This window comes from Tenrec ecaudatus, chromosome 17, assembly GCF_050624435.1.
Source record: "Tenrec ecaudatus isolate mTenEca1 chromosome 17, mTenEca1.hap1, whole genome shotgun sequence".
NCBI lineage: Eukaryota > Metazoa > Chordata > Mammalia > Afrosoricida > Tenrecidae > Tenrec > Tenrec ecaudatus.
Window position 1 is genome coordinate 2122035 of NC_134546.1, and position 27666 is coordinate 2149700.

At 46.2% G+C, this 27666-nt stretch overlaps 1 protein-coding gene across 3 annotated transcripts in view; it reads right to left on the reverse strand.

Moving 5' to 3' along the window:
• Window positions 1–17769: 17769 nt before the first annotated feature.
• EFEMP1 (EGF containing fibulin extracellular matrix protein 1) overlaps window positions 17770–27666 on the reverse strand; it is a 74645-nt gene continuing 64748 nt past the window's right edge. For all 3 annotated transcript variants that reach the window (XM_075535726.1, XM_075535727.1, XM_075535728.1), the window contains exons 9-11: window positions 24091–24214; window positions 23804–23999; window positions 17770–18414 (exon numbers count right to left, since the gene is read on the reverse strand). In XM_075535726.1, coding sequence (XP_075391841.1) covers window positions 18253–18414; window positions 23804–23999; window positions 24091–24214 — 482 coding nt within the window. In that variant the 3' untranslated portion in view covers window positions 17770–18252. The remainder of the gene's footprint in view (window positions 18415–23803; window positions 24000–24090; window positions 24215–27666) is intronic.

The window sequence follows — 27666 nt, forward strand, 5'->3', positions numbered from 1 at the left end:
GGGAGGAGAGCTAAATGGCTTGGTGAGCCTCGCCTCTCTCTCTCACTCTTTGATCATCGGACCACTGTGCTCGTTCTGTGCCTCCATTTGTAAGCTACACTACCTGTGGGACATCTAAACCCGTGAACTGTGCCACTGTAACTTGAGATACCTTCAAGATCTGCTTCACCACGCTACTGGAAGGTACATCTCTTGAGCTGGGGACTGTAGGACCCTGCCATCTGGCTGACTGTTGGTGACCTACCTTGCTGTTTGCTGCGCATGGCTGGACTGCCTGAATTTCCCTACAGAGGACTACCCGGTGACCCTCAAGACTTGAAGGACTGCCAGTGTACTAGCTGTCTCATGGAAGTGAGTTGCACTGAGTCAGTTGTACTGCTTTAGAGATTAACTGTTTATTTCTTATGTTATCTAGCTATGTAAATATATATAATTATTAGTGTTCTTTTTTGTTTTTCTAGAGAACCCTGTCTAACACACTCATTGAGTTCCTGAATTCAGGTTACTTTTCACATATTTTGCCTTGACCTCTCTCATGTAAAATTTTGATTTCCTCCCTATATACACGAGCTACAGATGAAGGAGGTTTGTTAACACCACTCAGTACCTTTCCCCCCACCTCCCCCTCTCCCATGTCCCCCGGAACTGTCGGTCCCGTTGTTTTCTCCTCCAGATTGTTCATCCAGCCTATCTTATTTAGACACACCTGCAGAGATAATAACATGCACAAAAACGGAGCAAAAGCAAGCAACACTATATAACAAAAAGAACAACAAACCAATGACCAAAACAAAGCAAAAACCAATAAGAAAGAAAGAAAAGCTTGTAGTTAGTTCAAGGTTTGTTTGTTGGTCTTTAGGAGCGTTTTCCAGTCCAGTCTGTTGGGGCACCACGCCCTGGTCCCAAAGTCCACCTTCAGCACTCCCTGGGGACCTCACAGCTCCTTTCCCTTGCTGTAGGGACAATGGAACAACAGGTGATCCAAATCAGTGGTGAGGAGGGTGTGGGAGGCCTGGTAGGGCGTGACCAAGGGTAATGTAACCAAGAGGAATTGCTGAAACCTGGTGGGGCTTGAGCATGACAGTGGGACGGGAAGAAAGTCAAAGGAAATAGAGGAAAGAGCTGGGAGGCAAAGCGAATTTATAGAGGTCTAGACAAAGACATGTACATATGCAAATATATTTATATATTAGGATGGGGAATATATCTATGTGCATATATTTACAGGTTTAGTATTAAGGTAGCAGAAGGATATTGGGCCTCCACTCAAGTACTCCCTCAATGCAAGAATACTTTCTTCTATTAAATTGGCATTCTATGATGCTCACCTTCTCGACACAACTGCTGAAGACAAAGAGGGTGAATAAGCAAATATGGTGAAGAAAGTTGATGGTGCCTGGCTATCAAAAGATATAGCATCTGAGGTCTTAAAGGCTTGAAGGTAAACAAGCGGTCATCTAGAGCAGAAGCGATGAAGCCCACATGGAAGAAGCACACCAGCCTGTGTGATCACGAGGTGTCGAAGGGATCAGGTATCAGGCATCATCAGAACAAAAAATCTTACCATAGTGAATGAGGCGGGGAGTGTGGAGTGGAGACCCAAAGCCTATTTGTAGGCCACTGGACACCCACTAACAGAAGGGTCTGGGAGAGGAGATGAGCCAGTCAGGGTGCGAAGTAGCACCGATGGAAAATACAACTTTCCTCTAGTTCCCAAATGCTCCACACTGTCATGATCCCAATTCTACCTTGCAAGTCTGGCTAGACCAGAGGATGTACACTGATACAGAGAGGAACTGGAAACACAGGGAATCCAGGGTGGATGATCCTTTCAGGACAAGTGGTGTGAGTGGTGATACTGGGAGGGTAGAGGGAAGGTGGGTTGGAAAGGGGGAACCGATTACAGGGATCTACATGTGACCTCCTCCCTGGGGGATGGACAACAGAAAAGTGGGTGAAGGGAGACGTTGGACGGGGCAAGATATGACAAAGATATGATATGATAATTTATGAATTATCAAGGGTTAATGAGGGAAGGTCGAGTGGGGAGGGAGAGGAAAATGAGGACCTGATGCAAATGTTTTGAGAAGGATGAGAGCAATTAATGTACAAATGTGCTTTATACAATTGATCTATGTATGGGTTGTGATAAGAGTTGTAGGAGCCCCTAATAAAATGATTTTTAAAAAAAGATGAAGGAGGAAGAAGTATTTGAAACTTCATGGTGTGATGTTAGCATTGCTGGGGAAGCTCCATAAACAGTTTTCTATTACTAATACTCCATTGAAAGGAGCCAAAGTTCTTAAAACAATTTATTTACTTATAGTGTCTGTGTTAGTCTGGGTTGACTAGAGAAACCAATTCGTAGACACTCATGTGTATAAGAAAGAGCTTTATATAAAAGAGTAATTATATATTAAGAAAACATCCCAGCCCAGCCCATATCAAGTCCTTAAGTCCGATATTAGCCCTTATCTCCGATACTAGTCCATGAATCCCTCTTCAGACTCACACAGCACATGTAGTGATGGTGAATGCAGGAAGGTCACAGGTCAGTGGGTGTAAAGTCTTGTGGATCCCAGGGCGGTGGGAGCATCTCAGTGCTGGCATGGGTCTCCACGTGGCTCCTCAGACTCTTCAGGGCTCTGGCTCCATCAGTATAGCTCCATGTAGCCTGTCAGCAGGAAGATGAAGCAGACAGAGTGCGTGTCCCACCTCTAGGGAGGACGACAGGAGTTCCCAGAATCCTCAGGAGAAAGCCATGTCCACACAGGCACGGTTGACAGGCTCTACCCCTTCACACAAGTTGACAGGAGATTATGGGACTGCCATAGTGTCCACCAGCCTCATGACTGGTGACTGAAGTGTTATAAAAATGATGGTTAGTGAACACTGATGGACACAAAATTCCCCACTGACCAGGAGAGAGAGGATAAGGAGTGTGGACTTTTGAATCAAACGGACTCCGGTTACAGACCTGGCTCGACCAACTTTCTATTGTAATTTGGTCCTGCACTTGAGTGGGTAGCATGTATCAATATTGTATCCCTTTTCACGACAGAATAGTATTCCCCTGCATGCATATACCACACTTCGTGCAGCCGTTCGCTTGGGTTCTTTCAGCTACTATGAATAAAGCTGCCACGTCTAAGTTGTCGAGAGTACACATGCTTTCAAGACTCCTAGGTTTCTATGTGGGAGAGGAATTGCTGGGTGAAATGGTAACTGTGCTTAACCTTTTGATGAACTGCCAAACTGTGTTCCACAAGGGCTGAAGCATTTCCATTCCCATCAGTAATTATGTTGTGTTCCAATTTCTTCATGTCCTCACCGACTTTAACCACAGGGTGGTATCTCATTGTGGCTGTGATTTGCATTTCCCTAACAAATAGTGATGTTTAGCATATTTTAAATAGTCTTGTGGTAAAATATACACAACATGGACCATTTTTAAATGTACATTTCAGAGGTGCTAATCGCACTCAGTGTTGTGCAACCACCACCACTATTTCCAGACATGTTTTCGTCATCCCAAAGAAACTCCGTACCCAGGAACAGTGAATTTCCAGTTCTCCCAACTTGTTCCCAGCATTCTATTCTTTTCCCATCTCTATAAATTTATGTATTCCAGATATTTCATATATGTGGAATCATTTTTATCCCCGTGGGTCTGATTTATTTCCTTCATCATGCTGTTTTCAAGGTGAATCCGTGGCATGGCACATGCTCCATTTCAGTCTGTTTTATGGCTGGATAATATTCCATCCCGTGTTGCAAACCTGGTCCAGAGGCCACGGATGACCTCCTCTGCCTACACCCACCGTCCTCCTTTCCCCGTTCTGATCCCCACCACCCCTCCCAGGGCTGTCTGCTTTTTTGCAAGATTCAATCATTCATTGAATTCATCGGCCACGCAAAACTCACAGACTGCTCCCGAGGGAAAGGTTTTGTTAGGGAAGTTAAAGGCTCCCAAAGGCCAGGCTCAGAAAACATGGAGATGTGTTCACCAGCCTACAGCAGCAGCTCCTCGCAGCCAGCAGCCAGGTCTCTCTCAGGTCCTCCGCCTCTCCACCATGTGGTCTCTTGGCCTCAGCCTCATGGGCCAGGAATCCTGCCTGCTGCACGGCCTGGAAATCTCAGTGTCGGCCCTGCTCCTCGGATGGGCCCCTTGGGCTCCTGGCCTAGGCCTCTGGTCTCAGCCGGGCTCCTGTGTTCTCTCCTGGGCTCTCCAAGCTGCAACTTGTCTTGGCCTCCGCCACTTTAGACGGGGATCGCAAATGTCCTCCGCTGGTGGCTCTTCTTCCTTGATGGTCCCGGGGGTTCCTTCTGTGTTCTAGGCAGAACACATACCCCGAGGAAATAAAAGATGGTGATTTGAGTCACGCCCTCTACTAAGGTATCGATTCAGAATACATCCCACTTTAATCCTACAGCTCTTTCCAAAATGAGAGTCTAACCACCGACGCAGAGGCTAGAGTTTTCCTTACACCACCGAAGGGTCAAGGCCAGAGGGGCCAGGTCTTACATGCATATACTGCAGCGTGGCGATCCTGTCATCTGCGGGTGGACACTTGAGTTGCTTCCATCTTGTGAATGCTACTGCTGTGCACATTGGTGGGAAATGATTCGTCCGAGCTGCGGCTTGAGATGATTTGGGGTATTTACCTAGGTATTGAGCTTCTGGATCATGTGATCATTTTGTATTTAACTTTGTGGGAACTGCACCGTGTGCCACAGTGGCTGCACCATTTTGCTGTCCCATCTGCAACAGACAGGCGTTTCAATGACGCCCCGTCTTCTCCTGAACATAATAGATTGCATTTTTTCTGATTGTAGTAGATATGAGACAATATCTGATAATGGTTTTGACTAGCATTGCAATGACTAAGTGGCTCACGATATTGAACATCTCTCCAGGTGCTTATTGGCCATTTGTATATTTTTGTCTGTAGAGATGTTTATTCAGTTTTTAATAGCATTGGTTTGTTTGCTGTTGAGTTATAAAAAATTCTCTCTATATTCTTGATACAAGATGCTTATTACATATACTTATGGTTTTCAAATATTCTCTCCCATTCTGTGGGTTGTATTTTTAGTTTCCAGTGATATTCTTTGAGGCCAACAATGTAAAGTTTTGCTCAACCCCAATGCATGTATTTTCCCTTTCCTCATTGGGCGTCCTGGTCTAGATCAGACTGACTGCTTCCTCCGCACTCATGAAGGGATATGCAGCCGGGCTTTCTTCTGAGAATTCCATGGGATTTGTTCCTCTTCACCAGCGTGGATCCATTTGGGTTAGTTTCACATATAGGCGAGGTAAGGACTCCACTAGTTTTCCATGCTGTCCTCCAGGTGTCCTGGCATTGTATTTTATACACACAATTCTGTCTTGTCCAGTCGGTGCTTCAGCACCGATTGAGCTGATGGTTGGGTTGCCAGGTGAGCCCTCTCAAGTTGGTTCTGACTCACTGCTACTCTATGCACAAAGCCCTGCCCGCTTCTGTGCCATTGTCAGTGGACATTGCGATGTTGGAGGCCACTGTGGCAGCCGCTGTGTCTGTCAGTCCATCTCATTGAGGGTCTTCATCTCTGTGTGCGGACCCTCCTCTTTGCCAACCATGATGTCCTTTTCCGGGCACTGGTCTCTCCTGATAATACATCCGAAGTATGTGAGACAAAGTTTTTCTATCCTTGCTTCTCAGGAGCATCTTGGCTGTGCTTAATCCAAGACAGGTATGTTTGTTCTTCTGGCCTGGCTGCCCATCACACATTGAATATCTCCCCCTCAGTACCATACGTCAAACACAGCAATTCCTTTCTGGTCTTCCGTACTTGCTGTTTCACTTTCACCTACACAGGGCGCCACTGAGAATACCTTGACTTGGGTCAGGCTCACTTCGTTCTCCACGTCACATCCGTGTTCTCTAGCACTTTCAAAAGGTCTTGTGCCGCAGACTTGCCCAATGCAATATGTTGCTTGGTTTCTTCACTACTGCTTCCATGAGCATTGATTGTGGACAAAAACAAGGGAAAATGCCCGACACCTTTGATCTTTTCTCCGTGTATCATGATGTTGTCTGTTAGACCAGTGGAGGGGATTTTGGTTTTTCTTTACATTGGCTGGAGCCCTGGTGGTATAGGGGTTAATTGTAATTGTTTTTAGATTGGAGATAGGATTAAGTGTGAGCCCCAAACCCATTACTTTATCCATGGTTTATACATGTCACTTTAGAGCTATCAGTATCATTTATGATAAAGAGCATTATAAACCATCCCTCTGGGGCATCAGGTGATTCTAGGATTGTGCTATTAATGTAGCCCATGGTACAGAATTTAAAACACGGTTGAGAAAGGGAAATAATGCAACGGTAGGCTAGCTGTTCAGACCATCATACTCCAACAGCTGGCTTGTGCAGGTGAAAAGCGTAGTGACCGGTCACTGTTCACACAAATAGGGCAACATCTTCAGTAGCACTCATTCACGGCGGCAGAATCATACCAACACTATGAACACATGTCATAAGAAAGCAAGGAGGGCATTAAAATAGTAAAATTTGGTAGCCACCACCCACCTTCAAAGCAAGAGATCCGAACCCAAAGGTCAACTCCCACCAGTTCTCTAGCCTCGGGACAGCAGTCATCTGCTTCTTCTCACTCTAGGGCAGTTCAGGCTTAAGTTGAAGGGAGTACGTCAGGTCCTTAAATCTGCTGCAGGCGAGTCTGAGGTAAAGCCCAGTTTGTTTAGTAGGGTTTCTACATCAAATTCTTCTGCTGTGGACTATGAAGGATGCTGTGTGCCTTGAAAAACTGAGTCTAAAGTCTCGGTGGTCTATAGTATGAAGGCTGGATTTAAAATCATGTCAGAAGTATCCACTTAGGAACTGGGTGTACTCTCCCCTTGGGTTCTATATAAGTATTGCTGGCTCCGCTTGGTTTACCCACCAATAGAAATGTGATCCTCCTCTCTAAGACAGATACATCCCTCCCCCTAGCTTGACTGAATTTCCAGTAAGGTTTGTGCATTACTCTTGTAGGAGTGTCTGGTGACTTGGGCTGACCTTAGCACCATGTTGTGTGGCAGCAACTGAATGGTTTTCTCCCTCTTCCAACATCTTGGGAAACTGACCTCAGCTGAGATGAAGTCTCCTCCCCCAAATAGTTCTTAAGATGTGCATATAAAGGAGGTGATGCATGAATTCATAGACACTAGGCAGGCTCTCTCCCTCATCTTTGCGTGGGAGACCGGGTTAGCAGGTTACAAGACCTGAGAGCAGAAGCCTGCCGTCATGTCGGTGTTTATCCCTGTAGTAGTGGACTCACCCGGCATTTGTCCTGTTGTGATTGGCTGACTTCACTCAGCACAGTGGCTACCCTCCATGTCATGAGGTGCTTCATGATTTCACCCCTGTTTATTAGGGAGGCATAGTACTAAATTGCGTACAGGTGCCACAGATTCTCTGTCCTTTCTTCTGATGGGAATGTGGGCTGTGTCCAGCTGCTCGTTATCATGAGCTGTCCTGAAAAGAACATGGGAGGGCACATGTCCGTGTGTGTTTTGTCCCTTATTTCTTTGTGGCCTATGCTCAGCGCAGTTATTGCTGGGTCACATCGCGTTTCTTTCCCCAGGTGTTTTAGCTATTAGCCTATTGCTCTCCACAGTGCTTGGACACATTTACAAGCTCACCAGCAGTGTATAAGAGTTCCAACCTCATTGTGCCCTCACCAGCATTTGTTGTTCTGTTTTTTTTGTTTGTTTTTGTTTTGAATTGGGCTATTGTGGGTGTGAGATCTCATCTTTGTTATGATTTGTATCTCCTAGATGGATAGTGATTGTGAACATGTCCTCTTGTGCTTGTTAGTCATTCTCATGTTTTCCCCGTGTGAATTGTCTGTTTGTGTCCTTTGCCCACCTTTTAATTGGATTATTTACTTATTCTTATTGGGATGTTGTAGCATTCCATAGATTTTAATAGTCCCTTGTCTGTTATGTCATTGCCAACCCCCCCCCCCATCTGTGGGCTATCACTTTAGTTTTTTGATGAGCATAAGTGTTTTATTTAATAGGTCCCCGCCATCTAATTTTCTTCACTGCATGTGCTTCCTTTACTATATTTGATCATCTGTGTATGACCTTTAAGAGTGTCCCAATTTTCTCATTGATGACCCTTCTAGTGTTGGGATTAATATTTAGTTCTCTAATCCATCTTGAGTTTGTTTTGGTGCATGGGTGAGCTATGAGTTCTGTTTCCATCTATTGTAATGGAGATACAAGTTTACCAGCACACTTTGTTGCTGAAGCTGTTCCTCTCCCATTTAACGTATTTGGTCCTTTTTCTAAAATCAGTCTGTAGGGGGTTGTTTTTATTTCTTGGTTTTCTATCCTGTTCCATGGGTCAATGTAGCTAGCATCGTGTCAGTACCAGGCTGTTTTGAATTACTATGAATATTTAGTAGGTTTCTAGGTTGGGCAATGCAACTTTCCAGAAGTATGTTGCTTATTCTAGACCTCTTCCCTCTACATATGAAGTTGGTAATTAGTTTTTACATCTCCATAAAGAATTAAATTGGAATTTGGATCAGATTGTGTTGCATTTGGAGATTGCGTTGTATTAGGTAATAGTGACATTTTCACAGTATTAATTCTTCCTATCCATGAACACAGACTACTCTTACATTTGTGCAGGTCTCCTTTGGCTGGTAATAATGCTCTCTAGTTTTCTTTGTACAGGCCTTTTGTTTCTTTAGTTGGGTTAATTCCTAAATAGTTCATCTTCTGTGCGGCTATTGTAAATGGCACTGTGTTCCTGATGACTCTTTCAGAGCTCTTTCACTGGTAGCTAGGAATCCAGTTGACTGTTCCCAACATTCTCTCTGTGGAGTCCCTGGGGTTCTTTCTGTAGAAAATCATACCATTTGCAAATAGCAGACGTTTCACTTCTTCTCTGTCCAATTGTATTCCCTCGATTTCTTTCTGTTGTTTAATGGTTCTGGTTAAGACGTCCAGCATGATGGTGAATAAGAGTGACCAGGGAAACCCTTATCTGGTTCTTGTTGACAGTTTTTCTCCATTGAATTTGATATTGGCTGTTGGATTTTTGTTACCTTGAAGATGTATGAAAGTGTAGGAGTGGAATCCAACCTGTCATTCAGGTCACAGCCTGATGATGCCTCCTTGGGAGTGTGGGCTTCTTCTCTGGAGGACCCTAGTGACCTCCCTGTATCTCTGCCTCTTTGACGTCCTGCTGGCTGGGACTCTGCCACTGACTCTGAGAGCTTCCAGTGCACTGCCATGTTTCCACCAATCTTGGATCCACAGGAGTTCTGCACCCACCTGCACTCTGCATCCTTACATGTGGCTGTGTGAGTCTGAAGAGGGACACATGGACTAGAGTCAGACTCACGGACTTGAGTTGGACTTGGCTGTGATGACTTCTTCATGTAGAATTACTTCTTGACATAAAGTCTTTCTCATGCATAGTTAAGAGTCACTGGATTTGTTTTTCTAGACAGCCTTGCCTGATACAATGCCCTTCACTATGTTAAGGAATTTCCCATCTGTTCCTGTTTTATTGAGTGTTTTTATCAGAAATGGATGTCAAATATTGTCAAACGCCTTTTCTGTATCCATTCGTATGCTCATGAGGTTTTTATTCTTTGCCTTATTTATGTAGTGGGTCACATTGGTTGTTTTTGAATGCTGAACCATTCTTGCATCCCTGGTATGAATCCCATGTGGTGATAATGAATTATTTTTTGATATGTTGTTGGACTGTACTGAGAATACTTTTATTTATGTTTGTGAGGGACAGTGCTCTGCTGTTTTCTTTGTGGAGCCTTTGCCTGCTTTTGGTGTCAGGTTTATGTTCTCTTCATAGAATGAACTTGGCAGTTTGCTGTCCCTTTCTATATTCTGGAACAGTATGCATAGAATTGGTGGCATCTCTTCACTGCATACTTGGTAGGATTACCCGATATGCCAGAACCATGATTGCTTTTTAAAAGAACAAATGATGCATAAAACTGGTGTGGTAAGCTTGAGACAAAGTTATTTTCTTTCTTTTCAGTATGCATAATTAAAAATAATTTATTGGGGGCTCTTACAGCTCTTATCACAGCACATTTGAACATATGTTGCCGTCATCATTTTAAAAACATTTTCTTTTTACTTGAGCCCCTGATATTAGCTTATTTTCCCTCCCTCATGACCCCTTGATAATTTATAAATTATTATTATGTTTTCTTGTCTTACACTGACTTCTGTCTCCCTTCGCCCACTTTTCTGTGAGACCAAGATCCTTATACTAGGAAGGATGTAGTCTCAGAATCAGAGGAATATTCGTTAATTACCTGCAATATACAGGTGATACAATCTTACTGCAAGCTAAGAAGACTTGAAGCATTTACTGGTGAAGATCAAAGACTACAATCTGCAGGATGGATGACACCTCAATTTAAAGAAAATAATAATCCCCACAATGGACCAATATACGGCATCATGATAAATGGAGAAAAGATTGAATTTGTCAAGAATTTTATTTTGCTTGAATCCACAATCAAAGCTCATGGAAATAGCAATCAAGATACTGAATGCTGTATATCGTTGGCCGAATCTGCTGCAAAGAATCTCTTTGAAATATTCACAAGGAAAGCAAAGCTATCCCTTTGAGGACTAAGGTGAACCTGGCCTAATTCCCAGTGTCTCCATTTGCTCCCATGCATTGGACAAGGAACGAGGAAGGCCGGAGGAGCACTGAAGCATTTGAATCATGGCACTGGTAAAGAATATTGGAAAAGGCAACATGCTCAGTCAAGTAGAGTCATTAAAAAAAGATAAAGATCCTCAGTGAGCTGGATTGACACAGTGGCTACAACTGTGGGTTCAAACATAACAACATTGTGAGGAAGCTGCAGGGCTGCAGAGTTTGTTCTGTTGTGCACAGGGTCACTGTGGGTCCCTGCCGACTCAATGGTACCTAACAACAACAAACCTACATTATTTATGGTCCTGAATGCTGTAGGATACGTTGAGTTGTGACAAGACTGCTGACTCTGAATGTCTATGCATACTGGCAGACAAGGTCAACGCAGAGGGCGATAGAAATAGCGTTGGCACTCCCTGGATAAGGACCCAACCATACCTGAAACTGTGACTAATATAAATCTTTTTCACTAAATCTAAACTGAAGATCGATAATTATCTTGTCCTCGGTCAGATCTCCCCACCCCCCAAAAGCTTGTTCACCTCTAGTCCACCAACAGGAGGAGTACTGTGACAGAGGGAATTGGTGAGGAATGGGACAGAAGTCCCAACCAATCCAGCTAAACTATCCTCTACAAAGTTTACACCAGTATGTTCCACCTTTATGTACAAATGAATGGAACTTGTAGCAACTCAATGGACAAATGAATGAACTGCTGCCCAGTCTGGGATCCTCCTCACAGAGTATATGATCTTGTAAATACGTTCTGAGCCTTGTTTCCAGGGCCTTTAAAAGGGCCCATGTACAGTGCTGTGGGAAGGGAGAGGTGCAAGTGATGGGCTGAAGTTTAAGTGCCATTCGCTTTCCGAAAAACTCACCTTGAAGGACCAATATATGGCCTTTGATAGTTGGCCTTGTGATGGACTCAGGGCGTGTCAGTGATGAATCTGCTCATTGATCAGTAATCACAAGAGGACACCACAGGAGACCAAGAAGAGAAAGATTGGAGGAGAGCAAAAAGGATGAGTGAGCCCACAGAGAAATTTCAAGGAAGTGCTTTATGTATTTGGAAATCATGTCAGAGTAATGGTCAATGCCCCTCTCTACCTCCCTTCTCCCACCTGAGCTGTTTTTGGGCTGCAGTAGGCAGCTTTCAGTTGGCAGCCCATCTTAAGGCTCTGTCTCTCTTCTCCTCTGCCTGAGAGCTTTCTGCAGAGCCAGGGAGCACACTGAGCTACAATGGAGTGCAGACTTTCTCTGGGGAAAATGCTCCCACTGTGATGGGAGTTAGCAGATAAATGCCCCAGCCCACAGGCTTCCTGTGGCTTGGTTCTGAGGTGTGTCCCTAATGACTACGCAGGAACCCCTGAGGAACTGAGCTCCCCTTGTCCACAGAGGAGACTCACTCATTAACTGACTCCCTGATTCGCTTTTCTCTCTTCTCCCATTCCCTGTTCTTCCCAGATGCTTCCTGAGAAAATCGTTCAAACAAACTGCCTGATTCAGTTCTTATCCAGGGTCTGCTTTCACGCCCACGTGCAAGTCAGTCACCATTTAAAGAAATGTAATCAAGATACTAAAGTACAAAAGCAAAGAATGCAATTTTTAAAGGAATTAAATTCTTTGGATATATCTAAGCAACCCAACAGAATTGGTTATCTGTATTATATGCATCTGCTTATCGACAATGCTGAAATTCTGCAGAAAGTTATTTAGTGTCTATGGGAAGATAAAAAAGAACTGAAGTATTGAAGTCAGGTCTTTAAAATTCTCTTGTGTTTATATTTCAAACTCTGGCTTATTAAAGGGGTCTGTGCTCTGTTAACACACACATGCTCTTATAATATAAGCAGCTTAACTAGACATCTGCGTTGACTACATATAAGAGGCAGTTAACGTATTGCCTTGTTTCTGTTCAGCGATCTTCATATCATAGTCTGCTGGCCAGATGCAACGCAATTTGTTTTTTTATTTTGGCTTTGTATTTTGCAGGTGCTCCCCCAGCTTGCCATCTTTCTGAGATGATGACTCAGGGTAGAAGGATCAGGGTGTTAAAAATAACCCCACCTATTAATGGAGGGCTTTGTTCCTTCTCAGGCATGGCCTCTGAGCTGACCAGCAGCTGTTTTATTTTATTTTAAAAGGAGGGTTAGAAAGTTGGAAGCATACATGGCTATTCAAAGCATAAGCAATTTCTTGGAGTCATGGAAACAACTCAACATCAAAATTGTCATTTTGAAGGCTTCCCTCCCCCCAGAATCATCAACCCGCTGGGCTGTGCTCTGGTGGTTTAGGGCATGGGCCACCTTTTTGCCTCCATCATTTATATTCTCCAAAATCTCTCCCCTGTAGGGGCAGAGGTGCACAGATAAATACTGCCACTAGGTTCAGGGATTGGGCTCTCATTGATTCCAAGTGTTTAATTTAAAAAATCACTCATCTGTTTTCTGTTCCCATTGTCCCTTTCACTTACACTTATTGTGAAAGAGCCACAGATGCTGTTGCAGGCTGAGTTGTTAAGAAACTGCTGTGTGAGGCCAGGTTGGCTAGAGGACCAAATCCAGAGACATCACATAGGTGGAACAAAGAGCTTTATATCTAGAGATAACTGTATATCCAGGAAACATCCCAGCCCAGTCCAACTCAAGTCCATAAGTCTGATACTGGTCCAAAATGTCCTCTCCAGACTCAGGAAGCCACATGCAATGATGCGGAATGCAGGAAGATCACAGGCTGGTGGGTACAAAGTCCCATGGTTCCAATGGCAGTGGACCCATTTCCAGGGGTCTGGCAAGTCCCAGAGTGGCAGGAAGGTGAAGTCATAAATGCGGGGGGGGGGGGGGAAGGTTCCCAGGGTCCTCTTAAGAAAAGGCCATGCTCACAAGGTGTCGCCATCAGGCTGTGACCTGAATGACATGCTAAACTCCACCGCTACGCTTTTATATAGTTTCAAGTTGACATGAAATTATGTAACTACCACACTGTGATATCTTACCTTACCCCAGGCCTCTAAAGCAAGGAGCCTTTAGGTGCTGTTGTACAGAATTTGTTCCTTTAAAAAGCACCCAGAGACTATTAACTATTGTAGTATGGTTCCAAGTAGATCTGCTAACCGAAAGGTTAGAAGTTCAAAGCCACCAGCCACTCCTCGGGAGAAAGATGAGGCTTTCCACTCCAGTACACAGTTACAGTCTTGGAAACCCCCAGGGACAGTTCTACCCTGTTCAGTAGGCTTGCTGAGTAGAAATTTATCCTAGGACGATGAGTTTGTTTGAGCATTTCCACCTTACCCTTTATCTCATACCAGTCCTTGGACAGGAAGGGCTCAACAAAGCCTCCTGGTCCCGGCCCTGAGGGCAGAGCCAACCCCACCCTCCTCACCTCTCAAAGGCTCGCATTTAGAGGATCCTTCCCTTGTGGAAGTTGCTGTCCTTTAAAACATAGTAAGCGTTCATAAGCAGTGCAAACAGTTAACACACTTGGTTGCTAGGCAGAAAGTCGGAGGTTCAAGTCTACCCAGAGGTGTGTTGAAAGCAAGGCCTGGCAGTCTGCTTCTGAAAGCCCAGCCGTTGAAAGCATAGCTCTCCTCTCACCCACGGGAGGTCACTACAAACAAAAGTTGATAGGCTGGCAATTGCTTTTGTCTTCAAGTATGGTCAGACCTGTGGGATTTGTCCTTGCACTTTGGTGGCTAGGTTTCAAAAACACGTTGCCTAGAAGAATGGAGTTCTGGTGGTGTGGTGATCATGTCTTGGGCTCCTAGCCACAAGGCCTGCAGTTCAAAACCACCGCTGCTTCATGGAAGATGGGGCTTCCTGCTCCTGTAAAGCGTTACTGTCTCAGAAAGACACAGGGGCAGTTCTACCCTGTCATATAGGGTCACTATGAATTGGCATCAACTCAATGGCAGTGAGGTTGTTTGTTTTTCGGTTGCCTAACACAACTACGTCTGCCTCTCTGGAGCTAAAGAAAACAAACCAACTTTAATTGAAGAGAGCAAATCAGAACCAGGTTGGTATCCATGGAATTTCAACCTGTGCAACAGCAGCAGTGATAGCGAGTCACAGCGCTGTGAGGGCCGATTCACGTGATGGACACTTTCTGGGAAAGGGCTTAGAAAGGGGAAGGCTTGCCAATGGTGTTGACATCCGGAGCCCTGCAGATGGAACGAGCCTTGCATTCTGAGGCCAGAGCTCTTGCTCAACAAATCGTGACCCGGAGCCAGTCTTAAAACGATGAAGGTTTGACCAGGTAAGCCATTATCTGAGGCATGATCTAAATAGGACGCAAGGCATGTCATAGGAAAGATGTTTTTTAGTGTTGAGGGAGAAGGCTATTGCAAACTGTTAAGGAAACGACGAAAGGGGGAGATTTGGGAGCCAGAGGGCAGTTATTCTCTGTTGGCAAGAGCTTCCTAACGAGGAGCCTCTCCTAGTCAGGATTGGAAAATAATTCAGTACAGTCAGAGTGCCTGGGAGTCTCAGCACCCAGGCCAAGGGCATTGGTGTGGTGATGTGATGGAAGGAACGCAGTCGGCCCCAGTCACTGAGGCTCCCTCAGTGAGAATACACGCACCTCCTGGAAGCCCGTTTGGAAGTGTGGGAAAGCATGACTGGCCTTTTTTTCCCACCGGTGAAACCAGGCAGCAAGACCATCGCTTCACATGAGTAATCACAACACTTTCCCCGGAGAGGAGCAAACGTAGGCCTCACTTGAAAACAGGGAGTCCTGTAAACATTTATTTTGAATTGTCATTGGGAAAATGACAGCTGAGTTGGGTGCTGAGCTCACGTCCTCAATGAAACCTTCACGGCGGAGACCTGTGTTGGCTCTGCCTCCAACGTCGCATGCCTCTCACAGATGCTGCTTTACAGAGAAGAATCAAACCCTGTCCAGGATTTGGCAAATCAACTCACCGTATATATTCGTGGATAAGCCGAGTTTTTCAGTACATTTCTTAAATGCAGTTTTTGTGGTAAAATTAGGTACCTTGGCTGATATTTGGGTCGGCTTATCCTCGAATATTTGCGGGAGACCCTCTCTCCACTCAGCCCCGGGGAGGGGTTTGTGGGAGCTTTCCTAGCTAGAACAGCCCCGGTTCAATCTCCTGGTTTCATGGGTGGAGTAACTGAGTCCTCCACATGGTCAAGGCCGCACAGATGTTTGACGTTAACACTGGGACTAGAACCCCTGGTTCTGCCATACCCCATCTCAGGGTTAGATGTCAGAGGGGATGGCCCTGAAAGTTGCTCAATTGATGCTTGCTGGTGAATAATACTGACTCCAACTATGAATTATTCTGATAATTCCCATCTCTGGGTCTGGCTTTAATCAATGATTCCCATGGGAGTGGGGGAAGAGGGAAGCATGCAAGTGAAAAACAAAGCCGGCCTTTGTCTTAGTGTGTCGGTTGTTTTCCGCATCGGTCATGACAGTGACTGTAATCTTACCGTCAACAATATTGAAAGAGAGCATGGGATGCTGGTTTACTCCGAGGGCCGTACCTGTAAAAGAAACCATGTCTTAGCTTCGCAAAGTCCTTTCCAGGTTTCTGCTTTTGTGAAATTCAATATTCTCTTTTCCCTTGCTACTCTTTTTAGTAAAAAAACCAAAAAAACCAAAACAAACCCAACAAAATCAAGCTAAACATGGTGAGAATCCATCCACTGTGCAATGAGTGAGTTAGTCCACAATTGAGTTCCTTTTTTGACACCGGTGACAGAGAAACGGCCTCAGTGAGCCGGCCACCTCTTCGCATGTCGGCAGCTCCCAGTGCCAGTAGGCTCATGGTGAGAGGACAGTCGCCTTGTGTGCAGAGGGTGGCTTCTGTGCGAGTTCTTGCATGGTGCACACAATGCGTACTTGCCTGCCAACTGAAACGTCCGTAGTTTGAATTCACCCACAGGGACTTCGGAAGAAGGGCCTGCTGATGGAGTTTAGAAAAAGCAGCCATTGAAAAACCATCTGGGGCAGTTCTGTTAAGGCAGAGCTGACTCCACAGTAATCGGCATGCTGGCAGGCCCAGAATATCTCTATATATAACAGTCTCTCTCTCTCTCTCTCTCTCACACACACACACACACACACACACACACACACAGTCACACATGAGGGTGTTAAAAGTTCATGGAAAAATGCGGTTAAAAGCTAATGGAGTTTTTTCATGAACTTTTGAAGCCTCCTTGTGTGTGTGTGTGTGTGTGTGTGTATGTACACATGTGGGCATCTATATATTTCAGAGTTTTTCCTGTTTGTTTTTTCCCCTTTCTTTTTCTACAGTCATCTGTGGAGTTTTAGGTGTAGCTCCCAGCTTCTTGGTTAAGCTTGAAGAGTCTGCTGGAAGATGGTTGTAAACTTAAAGGCAACAATGACACAGTCTTTCCCATTCTCGTCTCTGACGAGAGAGCTGTGTTCGTATGTAGAAAACTCACACGATTGCTTAAAGAAGGAATCCTCTGGATCGAGCCTTCATCTACCCGGACTCCTACTGTGATCTCTCAAGGTGGGGTGAGAACTTGGCAGGACCATGGCTCTGTGGGTTGACGAGGATGAGATGAGATCCATGTAATGTGACCACTCTATGGTGATGTCTGATATGAGCAGTCACTCAGCACAGGCAACACTCTGGGGGCAGCTCTACTCTGTCTGACAGGCTTGCTAGGAATTGGAATCAACTTGGTGGGACTTTTATGTTTGAGTTTTACTTTGACTGATCAACTCCAGTGTGGTTGCGGAATAGTTTCTCACTCATCTTCTTTCCACCGATGCCTCGATATAATAATTTTGTAGTTGATACTGCATTCTCTTTTGAGAATTATTTTTTTAAGTTGACTTGAATATTTATTTGTACTCTGATTTTAGACTAATTTAGGAAACAAATCAATACACACAAGAAGCTCTGGTGCTATAGAGAGTTACACATCTCTTTATGTTCATAACAACAACTTTCAGACAAAAGTTGGCATATCTGACAGAAAGTGGCTTGCCATCAGCGAATGCCAATATGACTGTATAAATAACAGCCACCTTCCAACTAATCAATAAAAACCAACACAAAGATGGTAGACACTTGTTTTTCTAAAGAAATATATTTTTATTGAGGTGTTTCATTTTCTTACAAAGTAATCAAACAAACTCACTGGGCGATCTTCACCTTGTATGCTACTCAGTGCCTTGATGGCTGCCTCCCTGGGAGGCTGGAGTGGAGTGGGAGCGGCCGTGGTCACAAGCATTGCAGCAGAAGAGCACCAATGATTGGTCCCACGTGTGCGGGAAAGTATCCAAGCTTCACCTATAGTGTATGCTTCGCTCTCCTGAATCAGGCCGGTTCAGTGGATTAATGTCTAATTTACATATGGGAATGAGGCACATGCTGAATCTTTACGGAGTAAGTGCTCACCTTCTGCCACGGCGCCATTGTTGGGATTATGGGTGAGTGTGGAGATTATAGAAGTAAATGTACTAGGTATGTCTATAAATAAAAGAGTGCTCGTAAGGGAACATTATTCTTTGGTGGATTTAAATGCCTGTAGTGGACTCAGATACAAGAAGACTAAAATGAAAATGGCCCCACGATGATGGTCAATCTTAACACTGAACTTGTACGGAAAGTTCCTATACTGTTGACCGTCAGCATCTCCAGGTCCACGATGTATTCTCTTGGTCCTGATAGCGTCTTCACCAACACGAGCATCGCACTCACAGGACTCGTTTGCTGGGGGAAAGAAGAGGGAGATGGTTTGGGGTGTGAGTATATCTTCTATAAGAATAAGAGGAAGAATTTGGAGCAAAAGGAGAAACGCCTCTTCAGGCCACCGTTGGCCCCGGCAAGTCACTGTCCTCATTTGTCACAGGCATTCAGTCATACGCTCCAATGATAGGGTCGAGTCTCCTAGGGGAGGGCCCTGCTCTTCCATCCTCCCCGCTTTTAATGTTTGTTGTCACTGATGCCGCACAGGTCTAGCCTTCACCCCAACTGGAGTTCAACCGAGAGTTGGCTGACGTCTGGAATGGCCCACAGTAGCCATTGTCCTGCTTCTCCACATGGGCCACCCACTGACATTTTTGTGACCGAAGAGAAATGTAAAGAGCTCATCTGGGTGGCCTATGGCAGATGCTGAGATAGACGGGAACAAGGAGAGCATGCATGAAGATACATAAGGATCCCCAAACCCACGGCCCTTGAGCTGATACCCACTCATCGTCACTCTATTCAAGGTTTCTGATGTTGGCGGATCTTTCTGGAAGTAGACAGCCACATCTTTCCTCGAGTGACTGAAGTGACCGGCTTGTGGTTAGTAGTCCGACACTCATTCCACAGAGCCACCAGGGGCTTTTGAAGGTGTGCATATCCTGGGAAAGCTAGGAAGGCTTTTTGGATGCCTCAGGAGATCCACCCATGTGAGACAGAAGTTATGCAAAGAAGTATTTTTGTGGGCCGGCACATAATCTCATCTTGCTGAAGAGTGCGGCAGATGCTGGTGCATGCAGAGGGATGAGGCTGGAAGGGCAGATAAGTCGATGGGTGGCAGTAGGTATAGAAGAAAAGCCACTTATCTCACACTTTACTGGTTGACGTACAGGCAGTCAAGCCGGGGACAGACCATACCCAAGGATGCACATATCATTCCAACCACAAAGAAGGGGATTGGGGGGGGGGTTGGGGGGAGGTGGAGGGGAGGAGAGAAAAGGGAGAAAGTGGCACTGGGGGAGCAGGGCACTAGTCCACCCAGGGGGAGGGTATTTGTCTCCACAGAAACGGGAGTGTGCGTGCAGATCCCACCACAGTGTGCTAAATCTCGAGGGTAATGTAACCACACAGAGCAACTCATGAGCAGAAAGGTCTACAGGGCCGGCCTCCATCAGAGCCAGACTGAAGTGCGTGCTACAGAGGACAGCCTGAGACCTACAGGTTGGAGAGAGAGGCTGGCCTGCCCTGCCCACACAAAAATAAACCAAGAAGGAGAAAGAGAGAGTGAGGATCTAGACCCCACACTGGCACAGCAAGCCCTGAGGATGACGCCCCTGCACGGAGCTGACCGCAATAGAGGACAATACTGGGGACACATGGTGGGGAGTGAGTCTAGCCTGAACCCCCCACAGCAGGGCAAACCAAGAAGGGACCATACAGTTTAGCATTGGGAGCAAACCTCCTCAGGAGCCCCCAAATTTACTTCAGGCTAGGAGGGCAGTTCCTGGAATGGCCCCTGCACGCCCCCCCCACACCCCAACCACACCTGTAGAGAGAGAATCATAAAGGTCAGTGGATAGACCTGGGGTTATGCATGCTTTTCATTTTTTGCAAGTTTTTTTCTTCTTTTTTCCCCTTTTTATTCAATCTTTTGTTTTCTTTTTGTTTTGTCTCTGTTACTGTTGTTTTGCTTACCTATATAAGATAGGCATGGGAAGCAAGGCCAAAGAGAAAGAGACAGGAGTGATAGTTCCAGAGGGACTTGGGTGGGAGGGAGGCAGGGGAAAGGAGCTGTGAACAGCAACATCATAGACAGGGGAACAACTAGGGAATTAAAACCAACCATGAAGAGGATGGATGTAGAGATCCTGGCGGTGTTGGAGCAAGAGCAATCTAGCTGACAGAAATTACTACGAGGCAGAAGAAGGGCAAGTATGATGGTGGGAGAGGCAGAAGGTCAAAGGAAACAGAGGAAAGATCTAGGAAGCAAGGCTATCAATAGAAGTATAAACATAGGTGTGCACTTATGTAAATAAATTAATTCATAAAAATAGGGGTATTGGCCTAGATACATATATTTATATGGCAATACATTGAGGAAGTAGATGGACTTTGGGCTTCTGCTCAAGCCCTGCCTCAGTGCAAGAATACTTTGTTCTAACAATCTGGCATTCTGTGATGCTTACCCTCCCGACACGGTTGCAGAAGACAAAGTGGATGCATAAGCAAATGTGGTAAAGAAAGCTGATGGTGCCCGGCTATCAGAAGATATAGCATCTGGGGTCTTAAAGGGTTGAAGATAAACAAGTAGCCATCTAGCTTGGAAGCAACAAAGCCCACATGGAAGAAGAACAGCAGCCTGTGTGGCCACGAGGTGTCATTGGGATTGGGTAACAGGCATCAGAAGACACATAAAAACAAACAAACATATTGTTGAGAACGAGGGGGTTGGAGCAGAGACCCAGAGCCCAATTGTAGATAATGGGACATCCCTTCACAAAAGGGTCACAAGGAAGGGATGAGTCAACCAGGGTGCAGTATAGCATCGATGAAACACACAATATTCCTGTGGTTCCTTGAGGCTTCCTCACCTCCCACTCTCATGATCCCACTCCTGCTTTTTAGTTCTGGCTAGAACACAGCATGTACACTGGTACAGATAGGAGGCCACCACAACACATGGAATTCAGGTCAAGTAAACCCCTCAGGAAAAGAAATGGGAGTAGTGATACCAGGAGGGCAGGGGGGAGACGGGGAGGAAGGGGGATTGAAATGACTGTTGCATAATGGCCCTTGTGGTCATTACATAATCTGTTGTCAATTTGACACTGAAGAATGAAGGGGTGGAGTTTAGCCTGTCAATCAAGTCCCAGCTTGATGACCTCATTTGGAGGTCCCAAGGAGATAAATAGGTCACTGGAGGCAGGACACACTCACTCCCTGTGAAACATTACTGATTATGAGCCTGATGGAGCTACGCTGATGCAACCAGAGCGCTGGGAGCTGGAGGAGCCGCCTGGCGATCCCTGCCAATGCTGAGATGCCTCTACCGCCACTGATCCACAAGACTTCCCACCCGCTGGCCTGTGATCTTCCTGCATTTGGAGTCATTGCATGTGTTCACTGAATCTGAAGAGGACTTTATAGACTGGTATCAGACAGATGGGCTAATATTGCATTTATGGACTGGGCTGGGCTGTTTTCTCAATATTCAATTTCTCTTGTATATAAAGCTTTCTCTTATGCACAAAGGAATGTCTATGAATTTGTTTCTCTAGTCTACCCTAACACAGGGGGATGAACAGCAGAAACATGGGTGAAGGGAGAGAGTGGCTGGTGTAATATATGAAAACCATAATAATTTATAATTTATGAGGGGATCATGAGCATGGGGGGCGGGGAGGGAGGGAAAATGAGAGGAGCTGGTACCAAGGGCTCAAATAGAAAGAAAATGTTTAGAAATGATGGCAACATATGTGCAGATGTGCTTGCTACAATTGATGTATGGAATATGATAAGAGTTATAAGTGCCCCCAATAAAATGATAAAAAAAGGTCAATGTGTGAGTCTGAATTCACAAAAGAGGAGGGGCCGAGACATGCGTTCAGGTTCTACAATCATTAAAATGAGAGGACATTAAAGCGCAGAAGAGACTTCCGGGGTGATCCAGCGGAGTCCTGGCGGGGCTGATGTTTAGGAGCGGGAAGAGGAAGGAAACGGAAGAGTCCGATGATTAGGCGCAAACAGGTGAGTGGTCGGGGGTGGACCGAGGAGGTGGAGGATGACAGGAAGTTCAACGCGCCTCCGTGTTTAACAGTAAGGGTGTCTCTGGAGAGCAGTGGGAACGGGAAGCAGGAATGACTGGGGAGTGAGGAAGTAGAGGCTGTGATTCCAGCCTGTGCTTGAAAGGAGAGGAGAGGGAACGGAGAGGGGATGCTCAGAGGGAGACACCGGGGTTGAGTGTGTAGGAGACAGAGGAGAGGCAGGTACCACAGGCTCCGGAGCAGGGCCCCTATGGGAGCCGGGAGTCTATCACAGAGAGGAATACTCTTCCAAACGCAGCCCCTCCTTTGCCACGCCCTCTTCCCTGTTGAGTGAGCTCATCCGCTTACTACTCACTCTCCCTGGGGGTCTCATCTAGGTCCCTGGCTTCGGTGATAGTGTATTTCCCAGCGACCTGAAAATTTCTACTTCGAATTCCAAGTTTACGCACATGTCCAACTATCTGTACGTTGTCTCATCTGGATCAGGACGCTGTGTTACCTCTAATAAATTATAGGTAGTCACCAGACTATGAACATCCAATTTACACACAACCCGTTGTTAGGAACCAACCCCTGTAAAGCCTATGGTATTAAAATTTGAGGTACTTACACTGGTACATAATCACGGATGGACGCTACGTTGCGATGTGCGTCAAACTATTGGTACCATTGTTGGGCGCTGTCCAGTTCTGATACCCATCAACCCTTCTGTGTGGCAGAGGGACACGCTCCCCATCCTGCCTCAGCTACGTAATTGTCACGTTTGCACCTGATCCTGCAGCTCGCTGGCCCCGCCCCACCCACGCACCTTCTCCTCCCCAGTGTTTCTCCACACACAAACTTGGGGTGGTCCTTGATGACTCCTCCTTCATTCCCCAAAGCAAAGAGGGCACCCAAATACTGTTCTTCCTAAATCTTCACACACGTCTGCTCCCCCCGCCCACCCCCCCAAGAACAGGAAAAGACAAAAGGGAGCGCAGCATCCTGCTGGACCTTTGCAGGAATCTTCCAGCCGCCGCCCCACCGGGGATAGACGGGGCGGAGGGAGCGGGGAAGCTGCCCAGGACTTAGTCTTACCCTTTCGGCCCAGGCCATGGGAGAGCGGTCTTGGAAATGCAACCCTCAGCAATGTCCGGGGTTTGAAAGCTCTCCAGAAGTTAGTTTTTCTACTTCAAATCAAATCACTACCTACTGTTGATTGGTGGGACCTCCTTGAGTGTGTGTGTGAGTGTGTGTGTGTGTGAGAGTGTGTGTGTGTGAGAGTGTGTGTGTGTGTGTGTGTGTGTGTGTGTGTAAGCTTGCGTTTCATCGGTCAACAGAAAGCTCTGTGAGAGTAAGCCAGGCTGGAACTGGAAAGACTGGGTAAGCTAACTTCATCTCTCTAAACCTCACCTTCCTCTTCCCGCAATGGAGAGAGAGATGAGTGCCCATTTGTGGTGGGAGGAGAGCAGGAAGGCGGGAACTGCAGTCCGGAGAGGGGGCTTCAGAAAGTTCCCAACACCGACTTTTGGGCAGGAGAAGGGGATTTCCCCCGGAGCGTCTTGAAGTCGCCTTGGATAGAAACCCTTTCCTTGCTAACCACTCGCCCCAAGTGAAGTCCACGCATCTCTAAAGGACACCCCTACCCGGGCCGCCTGGAAGCCACTCACCCTGAGGTAGAACTCTCCATTTTCGTTTCCAGATTTAATCCGGAAGGTGTTGATCGTGTTGGCGTAAATCGTGGTGGCCTGGATCTGGAAGATGTCCGAGGGCACAGACCTGTCCGAGCGGATGCTCATGTACTTGTACACCGTGGACTGCGGGAGCTCCCGGCACACCGAGTTGGACACGGGGCAGACACAGCGGCTGCAGGTACACACAGGGGCAGTCATGCACACGGTTGGCTGGGCGACGGCCACAAGAGCCTCACTTTCAAACGCTCTGGGTTTGTGCTTACTTCTCTGACGTTAGGATGTAGGGGTCCTGACACGGGTTTCGCGGGTAGCAGCGGAAGCCGCCGTGGTAATTCCAACACATCTCATCCTCCCGACACTCGTTGGTGGTTTCGCACTCATTGATATCTGCAGCGAGGGAGGGCCAAACAGGTCATCGGCCTAAGGGGCTGAGGGGGTGGCATCTTCTGCTTTCCAGGATGGGGTGTGTGGGGCTATGGATTGTGCTTAATTCTTAATTTTGGTTTACACAAGACTGAGCGGGACCCAAGGTCACCCCAGTAAATTTGGGACAGATTAATACATGCCATTCCATTCCATTTTACTGGCCTATGTATGATTTATTTGTGTTGAATACAAAGCCACATGCTAGCCAAGGATCCAGCTTAAAAGAAGTAAAGCCTTTCAGTGCCTGCCTGGATGAAGATTACAATTTAGTTGGGACTATAGATGTGGTTGGCGTCCCTGGGTAGCACGGGCTGTTAAGTGAAAGATTAGAAGTTGAAGGATACCTACAGGCACCTTGGAAGAAAGGCAAGGTGCCTTATTTTGGAAAAATCGGCCACTGGGAACTCTATGGAGCACAGATCTCTCTCTCTCTCTCTCTCTCTCTCTCCCTTCCCCCCCCCTCTCTCTCACACACACACACAGTTGCCACGAGGCAGAATCCATTTGACAGCAACTGGTTTGTTTTTTAGTTACACGGATGGCAATAGAGGCTTATAAAAGAGGTAGCTAAGTTCCCTGGAGAATTGGTGGCAGACTTGATTGATTCTATCTGGGAGGATTAGGGAAGGCTGTGGGAGGGTGGAGGCATCTCCATTTAAGTTTAGAGAATGAATAAGTGGTGTTTTCATGGCTTGGGGTGCATCAGGCAGGGTCTTCCAAGCTGAGACAGCAGCACGCATAAAGTCCTGAGAAGGCTGTTTATGGCCTAGCTCAGGAGGTTGAACGAGAGGTCAAGGGTCAAGGGTCCTCTTCAGCCCTTGTAGGCACGTGGCAGTGACACCTGGGGAGTGGAGGGCATGTCCCAGGGAGGGACAGCACAAGAATGAAGCCCTGGCCGGAGAAAGCATTGTGCAGGAGCAGAGGAGCTGAGAAAGGGGCTCTTAGGCGGGGTGAGAAGCAACTGAGGAAACCAGAGGGGACGAGAGTCAGGGCAGGAACATTATGGATAGAACAGCTTGGACAAGGACTGGGTTTGAATTTGGACATTAAAATTCCCAGAACAGTCTTCCTGGAAACTCATGACAATGGAAGAAAGAGCAGCAGCAACCTGCATTCACAGCTCCATCCATGACCACTTGCCATCTGGTTGATTCCAACCCACGGTGACTCCCTGTGCAGAGCAGAACTGGCTCTATGGCGTTTCCAACGGCAGAGTTCTCAGAAGCAGATCACCAGGCCTTTCTTCAGAGGCACCTACGTGCAGGTTAGCAGCTGAGCATGTTACTGCTCAGGTCACCCAGGGGCTCCATCCACATGTTTATCTACCTCCAGATCCCTTTAGAGTGGACAGCTGATTTCTACATACGAGTGGATTTTAAAAGTTCGTGGGAGAAAAAAATTCTATAATATTTTCATTCTATTTTTCCCACAAACTTTTTGAAGCCCCCCCTTATATATACACCCCTTTCCAAAACCACCACTTCCTACCTTCATTGGTTATTTTTATACCTTACAAAACCCTTGTTGTCACCCATGCAACAGCAAGACGCTGGGGTCTGATCTTTTTCTCTCTGAATTCTCAGGTGTCTGTGCTCCTCATAAATGGTGTTTATCTCTTTTTGCTTTGCTTTATTTAAATGTTTGTGTTGGTCTGATTCCTCCTCTTAGCTTTTAGACTCCTTGAAGCAGGGGTCACCATCCAACTCCAAGACAGACTTGGGCTGTTGAGTCAACTCTGACTTAGAGCAACTCGATAGAACAGGGTACAGCTCTACAGAAGAGGGTTTGCCTATAGGACAGGGTGCAACTCGATACGACAGGGTCTAACTTCTGTGGGTTTTTGAGACTGTAACTCTTTACTGGCGTAGACAGCCTCATCTTTCACCCGAGGAGCAGCTGGTGGTTTTGAACACCTGACTCGTAATCCATTAGGCCACTAGGGTTCCTGGGTCTATGCTGCCCATCTGTTTATCGCATTCCTCACCTACCAATACCGCACTGGGGGCACGTGACTTTCAGGAACTATTAAGTTGAACTAAGTCACTCTTCTTACCAACCATGTGGAGCTAGGTGAGAGAGATCATCTCTCCATTTGACTTGGAGGGAAAAGAACGACCCCAACGCACTCAGTGAGGAGAGATATCTTTGGCACACATACCCTGAGAAACACTCCATTCTTTGCCTTTAGAGAAGAATATTTTCTTTCAGCCTCTACACTGGCTAAGGTTGCTCTGAGACCAGGAGGAGCTTGGGAAAGCTATGCGCCTGCCAGTCCTCAGACAGAAGACTCTGCTTGTGGCCTGGATGTAGCTAAAGAGAAGGCTTAGACCCTCTCAAGGAATCACAATGGAGCTGGACTTTCAATCGTTTTCTAGGTTTTGTTTAGCTAGGAGACTAGCTAAAGACTAGTTTCTTATAGGGGACCCAATGGTGGCAAAGGGGGAAATTAATGTCATAATCCATTCATTATTGATTTCGGCCGTTGCACAAGCAGTATCTTAACTGCTACAAAAGCTTTTCCAGAGACCATTAATAGCGCTACAATGCTCGATCGAGTGTATATGCACACGTGTTTGCGTTTTTTTAAACCACCCTCTCTGATTCTGATGTAAAGGAACTCTAGACGAGAATCCTCCTACGCATAGAATCCCCAGCAGACAGACTAGGACACAGTAGAGTTGACTCTATGGATTCCCGAGGCTGTAAATCTTTATGGGAGTAGAAAGTCTCATCTTTCTCCCACGGAGGGTCTGGGGGTTTTGAACAGTTGACCAACTGTTGATCTTGGCGTTAGCAATGTAAGCACTACCCATGAGTCAGTACTGACTGGACCGCAGTGAGAGAGAAGCTTTGCTACCTGGAGTCCTTTATACTCCTGGACCCATTTCATAGCATCCTCAGTGGTACAGGTTTGACAGCTGATGCGTTATTTTTATACATTGTGTTCCAGTCTGGCCCAAGGGGCCCAGCGGTTGAGCACTCACTTGGCTGCTAACCAAAAGGTCAACTGTTGAGACCCACTAGCTGTTCTGCGGGACCGATCCGTGGCGGTCTGCTTTCACAAAGATTGAGAGCCGTGGAAACCCTTGGAGCAGTTCTGCCCTGGACTCTGGGGCCACGATGGGTCTGAGTCAACTCAACTGGCAGTACATTTTAGAGTTCCTTTCCAGTCCCTCAATTCCCTCTTCCAAATGAGAAAGCTGAGGCTTTCTTTGTTCCACCTCACACGATACGGTGCAGTAAAGCTAAGCCTCAAACAGGTTTTTGTCCTGAAGTTGAGTAATTTCTCTGTCACGCTATTGTTGTTTTAGGTAAATATAAGTGCTTCACTTGCTTTTCCATGCATCTCTATGTTTGGGGTCTTTTCTAAGCAGTCTTCTCTGTGTTAGCGCAATTTAAAACACAAACTTTTT